This window comes from Candoia aspera, chromosome 4, assembly GCF_035149785.1.
Source record: "Candoia aspera isolate rCanAsp1 chromosome 4, rCanAsp1.hap2, whole genome shotgun sequence".
Lineage (NCBI taxonomy): Eukaryota > Metazoa > Chordata > Lepidosauria > Squamata > Boidae > Candoia > Candoia aspera.
Genome location: NC_086156.1, coordinates 68952371 through 68961836, shown reverse-complemented (window position 1 = coordinate 68961836; position 9466 = coordinate 68952371). Strand labels below are relative to the sequence as shown.

General features: G+C 44.3%; 1 protein-coding gene across 1 annotated transcript; it reads left to right on the top strand.

Annotated features, from left to right (window-relative positions):
- Positions 1–212: 212 nt before the first annotated feature.
- Positions 213–9154, top strand: FOXI3 (forkhead box I3). Its single transcript, XM_063302050.1, has 2 exons — positions 213–777; positions 8595–9154. Exons 1-2 carry the CDS (start codon positions 213–215, stop codon positions 9152–9154), a joined length of 1125 nt encoding a protein of 374 aa, XP_063158120.1.
- The last annotated feature ends 312 nt before the right edge of the window (positions 9155–9466 follow it).

Below are 9466 nucleotides of genomic sequence, written 5' to 3'. Positions count from 1 at the left end.
GCGGGAGAGGGGCTCCCCGGGAAAGCAAAATTCTGGGCGGGGACTGGACACCTGAGCGCACCTTTCTATTCTCCAGGCTCCTCGCCAACTGAGCGATGAGCGCCAGCGATCCGCCGCCACCAGCGCAGTCCGCTCCCCGTTCGCCCCCGACGGCTGCCGGCAGCCCTTTGGCTCCGTGGTCGCGCAGCAGTGGCGTCCGCGAGGAGCCCGCCATGGCCGTCTACTGCAGCGAAGCCTTCAGCGTCTACCCGCAGACAGCCACCGCTGCTGCGGGCCCCTCGGGGCAGAGGCCTTCCGCCACCACATACGCGCTGGGCGACTATGGGGCACCGCCGGGAGCCGCCGGCTACCTGTGGGGCGTGAGCAGCGCTGGGCCCTACGTGCAAAGTACCGGCGGCGGCGGCGGCGGCGGGGGCTCGGGTGCGCCCTTCTTGCCCTACGGCTGCCCTCCGAGGGCCGTCGGGGGGCCGCAGCTCTTGCCTTCGCCCGGACCTGCCTCTGGCTCGGGCTCAACGTCGGAGCTGGGCTGGCTGAGCCTGGCTAGCCAAGAGGAACTCCTACGCCTGGTACGGCCGCCGTACTCTTACTCGGCGCTGATCGCCATGGCCATCCAGAGCGCTCCCGAGCGCAAACTGACGCTCAGCCACATCTACCAGTACGTGGCCGAGAACTTCCCCTTCTACAAGCGCAGCAAGGCTGGCTGGCAGAACTCCATCCGCCACAACCTCAGCCTCAACGACTGCTTCCGCAAGGTGCCGCGCGACGAGGACGATCCCGGTGCGTGTCTCCTCTCTCTTGGGCTGGAGGCGGTGGGTGCGTACGTGTGGATAGGGACGTAAGCCAGATTCCCGAGCCCTGCGGGGATGCGGAGTTAATTCCACTGTCTTCTGAGCTGCCGCGGTCCCGTCTAGGCTGGGCCTCCGCGCCCAGGAGTACCGAAGCCGCTGCAGCTCCCAATGCTAGACAGATGAACAGAAGACAGGTCCCAGGTGCAGGTTCTCAGAAATAAATAAGGTTCAGACTTACCAGTTTCCAGCTCAAGCTACACCCCCATCTGTTTTTCACCAGCCCCTTTAGATCAAGCAGGATTTTCTCCCAATTAAATAAGCCTAGGAACATCAAATTGCTCAGCATTCTTGTTCCGAGGTAGGCTATGCTGTAAATCCAGTTGAACTCAGTGGGCATCATTTCTGAATAGATGTGCATAGGATTGAGCTACTTGGATTTTTAGAAGAGAAGCCTGCTTCTCCGATGAACTCATGCTAAATAGTGCCAGCCATCCCCCTCCTTAAAACGTTCCTAGTTGCCCTGGCACACTTCGTAGGAGATTACCAAGGGCCCATATGGAGCCATTACGTGGGGGTTCCAGCCTGCTGAAGTGATCCAGAATTATTCTGGATTAATTAAAAGGAAAGGGAAGCAAGGAGACACGTGTGTGGTATGTGTTCAAGCTCTCTGATCGTACATGCCTTAGAGCTATGTTCTAGTTTACTGAAATTGAGATTACTGCAGTCTTGGAAGGGGACTTCCTTTCAGTTCAAATCAACTGATTCCAGATATTTAAAATCACTCGTTCTTCTCTATGTCGCTAACAAACACAAATGGATTTTCCCATTCACACATACCTGCACTGGATGTGTTTGGAGGAAAGCAATCTTTGTTAAGTGACACTAAATGTGTGAACTGAGATACAAGGATGTATAATCAAATGCAATCCTGAACATTTTCTTTCTCACTAATGAAATGACTCCTATGAACTATCTCTGCATCTTGATCCCTAGGGGGATATAAGAGGTTACTTACACTTTTTGCCTGTTTTCATTTTTAAATTTTAGATTCATAGTGGAAGAAAATATCTATTTAAAAATATAATTTGTGCATGGACACTCAGGAATTAATTGTGACAGCTTTGGGACTGTTAGAAAAACAGCCTATACCGTGAATTATAATACGACCTATGTCACAAGTTTCTAGGGAGGATTACTGGGATAAAGTTTGTGGAGCACGCTAGGTAATCTACACGCAACATTCATTGTGTTGATTGTCATTTAACTGTAAAATAAGAAGCTTGCTATTAGGAATAATTTAGCAACTTTCTTAACATTCCCAATCATTTGTGTGCAACACATCCAGAGCATGGAACGACATGTCAGTGGATTTCTTCCCAGGTTTTTCCGTGGTTGTTCCCTAAAAAAACCCACCACTCCACAGAACAAAGTGTTGGCTGCCTCGTCTATAGGCTCTTAGAAGTTGCTACACAGCTTCCCTTCAGTGAAGTTGCATCCACAGAAGATGAGTCTCAAAGAGCCACTTTGTTCTCACAGCTATCTTAACTTGCCCAGTCCCTCCCTCCCTCCCTCTCTCTCCTTGCATTTCCTCCACCCCAGGCTTCTACGCATTAACCTGTTGCTTCTAGATTATTAGTGAGAGTCAATTTGGGCCAAACTAAATATGACACTACTTTAGATATGACACTATTCTTGCATTTGGATGGGAATTTGTAAGGTCAGTTAGAGACAGTGGAGGATAGAGAAGGTTTTAACCTTTTGCTCTTGCCCATATATTCCATTATTGTTATTTACAAAAGATTGCTGACGGATCAATACCGCCACCTTTTATTTGGCCCTGAATCATTGGGTTGTTCTGAGGACCTTCTGAAGCGTACTGGAGCTTCCTCAGAAGTTCAGCAGCAGTATTCAAGTTTCTTTGGAAGATGTTGCTTTCCGTGACCAATATTCCCTTGGGATAAGTGTCTGGAAAGAGCTGCTGTATGCACTCCAGTTCACAGTCTCACAGCCAAGATATATGTGATCGGAACAGCTGCACTTATCCATGTTTCTGACCTATTTCTGCATCAAATGGAGAAATTACTTTTTTTTTCTTTTTTAGTCAAAGAGGCTTTGTGTTTGATGTCTTCTCTACCTTCTATTTCTTTAGATACAGTCATCAACTTTTACTTCTTCAGGCTCACTGTTAGTATCAGAAGAGAGAAATGTACCAGGCTGACAGATCATTGGAAGCTCAGAGAGTGGGGAGAGTGTGAACCACGTGTGTGCTCCTTTTGATCAAAAATAAGACAGACACATCCTTTTTGTTGTGAAGGAGCAGAGAGATGGTTGGCTTCTCCCTCATGCCTAGGTTTAACCTTCCATTTGTATTCTTTAAATTATTTTTAAATAGTAAACTGCTTTTATATAGAAATAATAAACCATCATAATCGTGAGTTGCATTGAGGCCTGGCAGGTCTGCCCTGTACCCTGTGTGTGAATTTTGGATCCCAGGCAGGATCCTCCAGCACACATTGTTCAGGGTCCCTGGCAATGAAGAAGGGATAGACAATTTGAAAACCTACGTTCAACCATTAATCTAGTGCGACTGACAGAGCAGGAAGAATCAGGATGCCTATAGACCAAGGACAGATAGGCCTGTAAGGCTTTTTAAGAAGCCGCAATGTCATTTGGGGTGGAGTGGGGGTCTGTTCTGAGAGACATGGCTCTCGCAAATTCAGCTGGGAACTGATCTGAAAGAAGAGACAGGAAGGAAAAGAAATTTACCAAGTTGTTGGCTAAATGTCCTCTGAAAATTAATCTCATTATGTTGCTTGAAATTTTGTGTGCTCACCTTTGGACTAAAACTGAAAGCCTTTTTCAGAAATCGTTAGATCATGAAAGTTCTCGTATCCTGTTCAGTAAAGGCACTCAGAATAGAGGCAGCACAGATTCAAAGTATCCAAGAGTATTTGAAATACATGCTGGATATTTGGATGAGGTATACACTTTGAAAAGGTTCCATACCACACACTAAGCCAAAACTATACAAAGCCACAACCACAGTTTAGCAGACTGTGTGAACTCAATCCCTGCGTTCCATAGCTCATGAGACGAGGCAAGCTAAGGAACTCAGAGAGCCAGTGACACTTTCTGCTCCATCTGGTAGATGACATCTGCTTCAATCCTTAAGAAGACTTGAAGCACCAATTCTAATATTATCTGCTATGGTTAAAAAAAAAGGTGGGGGGGCGGCTTCACCCGCTTCTGGAATAAAGCATGTGGTTACTAGAACTCATCCAGATGGCTTAACAAGCATGACAAATGGGAATCTTATGCAGAAAAATTCCGCAACCCGTACTTTTTGGAGAGTGTGTGTGTGAATGAGGAAGTTTCATGGGAAAATAGATTTATTAGGTGTCTTGCATTTCCAGAGGGTTGTAGTAGTGGTCAAAATCTCACATTTAGTTTTGAGAAACTAAGCATATTTACCCTATGGTTCATTGAGGAAGAAAGTATGTTGAAAAGAGGCTATATTTATCTCCCTAAGCAGCAGTTGTTTTGAAATTTACTTATGAATTTAGTGTCCTGACACATAGTGGGCCTTTTGGTTGGATAGTGATTGGTAAAATAAGTTGGAAACAAAGGAGAATTTGCTAATTCCATAGTATTACACTGAGTTAGGGGGAGATTTGAATTCTTGCATAATCAAAGCTATTATCTGAATTAATGCCTAAATTACCACTGGGGGTTGTTTTCAAAATGAAGGCAGAAGATTTATTTTACCTCTACAGATCTTGCCCCCATGTAGTGCATAGATGTTTGGAGTACTTCAGGGTTGCTGTGGAACGCAAGTGATATGACTCTTCTCTCTTTGCTTTCTGAATATTGTATCCACAAGAAAAGGAAAGGAGTGGGAAACACATAGAAGATGCTGTTGTTTAATCTTCTCATAAAATGCCATACATAAAGCTGAATAACGTCATAACTGTTTGCCAAACGATCAGTTCGACAAAATCCACATCCAGTTGCTAAACAGAACTATATTCTCTTCAGGCTGAGATAATGAAAGCTTTATATGTCAGCTCAGGTTACTTGGATACTTCTGTAAATGTCAGGCCATTGTTAAAACAGGAGAGAAAACTGAGGCGAAGCATTTGTAATGCAAAGGAGCTTTGCAATGTAGTTTTTCCTGTCCGGCCACAAACCAATGATAACAAAAACCATTTAACTTTCACATGTGAGAATGTTTATGGTGGCACTGAACTTTTTTTCCTCCTCCAAATAGTTTTCCACACAGGATCAGTAAACCTGAGGTTTAAACAGAAGAAAAGTGGGAAGTGAGGAAGAGTTAAGCAATTGATGGCTTCTTCTTCAGTACTTTGCATATTGAGGGCAAAGCTCAGTATGTTCGCCCAGGGGCAGGCAGATTTTCTAATAGCCAAGGACTACACATTTTCCTCTTGTTTTGGGTGGGTTAGAGGTCAAGAGGAAGATATAATCACATCATGGAAGTGGGCAGAGCCTTTTTATGTTGTTTCCCCCCATTTTTTATGGAAGTGAGTGTGGGGGAATCATATAATCTTCCCCAAACCAGAAACATGCCTTATTTCTTTGTTTTTTCACTAATCTGGGATATGAATTCCAAGGAATTTTGAGAGCATCAAGGCAGGTTTTGGTGTCACCTCTGGCTTGCTAACCATGGGTTGCCTACTCTTGATCTTGTGCAACTTCAGAATTTGAGTATGGAGATTACATGCTCTAACCAGAGGCTGAAGTAAATGAGTTCCAGAAACCTAAGGCGAATGCACTCGTTATTTATTTATTTATTTATTTATTTATCGCATTTTTCCACTGCCCATCTCAACAATGACTCTGGGCAGTTTACAAGTGAATTTAAAACAGTAAAAAATTAAATATCAATTAAAAGAGATAGATTATAAAATATACATATACAAATATACTAAAAACTCTAAAATATAAAATATGAGATCTAAAATCCAAGATGGTGAGATTGCAGTCTTGATAAAATTCCCGGGCCTCATCAAGGTGCCAGCCATCCCCATGACAAACTATCCCTCCTCCCACCCCAAGCGAGGTGGCACAGCCACCTCTTGAGCCCCTTTCAGAAGGCCAGGAGAGTGGGGGCTTGCCTTATCTCTGTGGGTAGCTTATTCCAAAGGGCGGGGGCTATGGCAGAGAAGGCCCTCCTCCTGGACCCTGCCAATCAACAATCCCTCATGGACAGGGTCTGTAACATGCCTTCTCTGCTTGACCGGGTGGGACAGTTCAATGTGATGGGGGTGAGGCAGTCCCTCAGGTAACCTGGACCCATGCCATGTAGGGCTTTAAAGGTGATAACCAACAAAGTAAGGAATTAATTTAACCAAATTGATAAATTAAATTAAATTAATTTAACCAAATTAAGGAACTGGTTTGTTTAATCTGTATTTGAATTGCGAGAATGTCAAGTCTGTTATACAGAAAAGGTTGTGTATTTCAGGTGGGTTTAAAAGGATTTCTGCATTTGTACCAAACTTTTTGGCCAAGGGGGGGAAAAAAAAACTTCTGAAAGCATGGGCCAGAACTTTAGGGTGGCATCTATGGTGTATAAGAGATTGCAATCCACAATGAGCATGAGGAGCTGTGGGTGTGTACTCATGTGAAGGACTGTTGAACAGCATGAACATGGCTGTGATTAACTACCCTGGCTGTAACTTGGGTTAATTCCTAGTTGAGGTATGCTGAGGTATGCTTAGATTATGATGCAGCTTCCCCCCACCTTTTTATTGCATTATTATAAAACTTGATACATTGTATTTTCTCAGTGCAGTGATGTTTATATAATATAATTAAAGATTATTGACATTCTATTATTTAGATAGCTCAGGGTATTGAAAACAGAAGAAAAAATATTCTGTCAATATTAATTACAATATAAGATATCAATATTACAGGCATAAAATTATTTAGCTCTTTCATCCAGAGATGTTTAAAAAGCCTCTTATCGAATTGGGCATGATTGCTAGGAAAAGCACATACTTGATGGCGAAGGGAGAAAAAATTCAGATCACCTTAAGTCTCTCACATCTCCTCAGTAATACTTTGGCCTGAGATTAGATGCTAGCCTCTCTTTCATCTGTTCTCCTTGAAAAGATTCAAGCTCTCTTTTGTTACCCAGATCTAGAATGTGTAATGTGTGAAATAAATAAAAAAAAAAAAAACCCCACACACAGATACACACAGATACCTTCACATCAGCCTCAACTTTTGGTGGCTTTATGAAAACATCCATGCAACTTCCTGGTCAGATCTATAGCCCTGGTATTCTCTGGTGGGCTTCCATTCAAGCACTAACCAAACGCAAACCAGCTTAGCATTTGAGACCAGAGAAGGTCAGCCAGGACTACAACCTACACTGAACCTGTGGATTAACTAGTAAATGTAAATAAAGATAATAATTGTGCATTTTGATTATCCATGGAAATTTCCAAAGGATAATTTCAAATACAAGCTGATGTGATGCTCTTCCCTTGTGAAACTTGAGCAACCTGTACTTCAAATTTCATGTTTCTCAGCACATACAATATCCTTCCTTCCCTAGTTTGTTCAACTTATACTGGGCTACAAATTCTAATATACCCAGCCAGTTGCAGTTCCCACCCTGAACTTTCCCACAGTTAACTGCTTCCACACTAGAAGGTCACAATGAATATTCTTGCACAAAAGAAAGGAAATGAAATAATTTGGATTGTAATCCATCCACTCTTGCATGGCTGTGTGCATGGCTTGGGAGCTTCACCAGTGTTCTAGGTTTAACTCCCCTGCATTCACCAAGAACATCCACAGCTCTGAACTTCGCAATGCACAGTTGCAAATTATGCATTGCCACTGACTCATGCACCTTCCCATATATGGAAGTCACAGGTCCATATTTGGAGGTTACATCATTAAGTCATTTGGGGTGTGGCCATACAGGCAGTGTAATAATTTCTATAGTTGGAAATTCCTTAATCTCTTGGAAACCAGTATGCAGAGCAGCAAATGCCAGCTATTGTTCATTTCCTGGGAGCACCCTGTGTTACCATTGCCAGTCTTTAGAATGGCCACAATGAAACTTGTTCTAAAAATGGTTCCTTCTGGTTTTAACCAATGTTCACACAGGAGGGGGCTTTAGTTTTATATACAGTAGACTCTCAGTTAACTGGCACCCATGGGGATTGGTAGATGCTGGATAAATGTAGTTTCTGGTTGCTTGAGAGTTGCTATTAAACCCTAATACCCAATAGGTGGCAGCAGAGAGATACAGATATTTTTTTTGCCGGTTGCTTGAGAGTGCTTTCCGGTTTGATTTTTGTGCTGCTTGCTTGAGAGTGCCGGTTGCTTGAGTTCCGGTTAACTGAGAGTCTGCTGTACTGTAGATACACAGTCTTGAGCCAGCTGTAAAAATACACATGTACTTTTTCACTTTTTAAAAGATTGCAGCTATTGTAATAGGGATTGAGTTGTTATGGTCATTTTGTATATTTCCCCCCAATTTCCCCCTGCAATACAAAGCATCTGTTTTTAAGGTTCAGTAATATGCATTATTTTAAAAATTCTGTTCAGTAAATAGTCAAAAGACCAGCTTGCTAGCCATATTCTTCATTGGTCTCCTCTTTTTCTCGTTTTAGAGTTTGGAGGGATTATGGCTATTCTCCTTTCGGGGGGCGGTATTTTGATCCAACTACACCAAAGGGTCATTGATCCCCAAAGCCGAGGAGTGTGGGGTTCTGCTTGTGTCAGGCATGGATTCCTTTTTTCAACCCCTTTTCTCTTGTCCTTCAGGAAAGGGAAATTACTGGACCTTAGATCCAAACTGTGAGAAAATGTTTGACAATGGGAATTTCCGCCGCAAGCGCAAGAGGCGCTCTGACCCCAATGCCTCCAGCGTGGCATCCGGGGCTTCCACCGTGGGGACTCTGAAGGCTCAGGAAGGGCCCCCTGTGGCCTCAGACCCGGGGAAGCCCTGCAGCAACAGTCCCTCCTTGGCCCTGGAGCCCACGGCCTCCCTGAGGGACCCCGCAAAGAGCAGCTCTCCGCCTGGGATCGCCTCACCGACCCCCGGCTGTCTCAGCACCTTTTTCAGTGGCATGAACTCCCTGAGCAGCGGAGCTCGCCTTCCCGAACTGCAGCATCGAAGCCACCCCAGCGGCCCACTTAGGGGCGGCAGCTTCAGCCAGGAAGCTCCTTCAGCAGAGCAGCTGCATCGAGTCTCCTCGGGGCCGGCTGGCACCTACTACGGCCCCTTTCATCCTAGCAGCGGGGGCCAGGCCGGACAGTACAACCATTTGTACAATTTCACCGTCAACAGCCTCATCTACGCCCGGGAAGGCACTGAAGTATAAGACCAGTTGCCCAGCCTGGCAAGGCTGCCTGGAGGGCTTCTTCGGCGTTTTCCTCCTTTTGAAACAAAGTCTGTGTCAGATACCTGGAAGGCCCAGGAGTGGAAAGACTTTTGGAAACCTGCTTTTTGAAAAACATTGTATAGTACAACTTTCAGCTGTTTCTGCATATTGCGAGCATGTCACAAGTTTGATAATTGAGAGTTCTCTTGGAAGGGGTAATTTAGAAAGCTTTCAGGGTTGAAATTAAATGTATAATAATAGTACATTGCTTGCTGGCCACATTTTTCTTTAGTTTATGAGCCTTTGTTTACA

Coding starts and splice junctions, on each gene's coding strand:
- FOXI3 (XM_063302050.1), top strand. CDS start 213: ATGGCCGTCTACTGCAGCGAAGCCTTCAGCGTCTACCCGCAGACAGCC. Junction 778..8,594: donor GCGCGACGAGGACGATCCCG/GTGCGTGTCTCC, acceptor CTTGTCCTTCAG/GAAAGGGAAATTACTGGACC.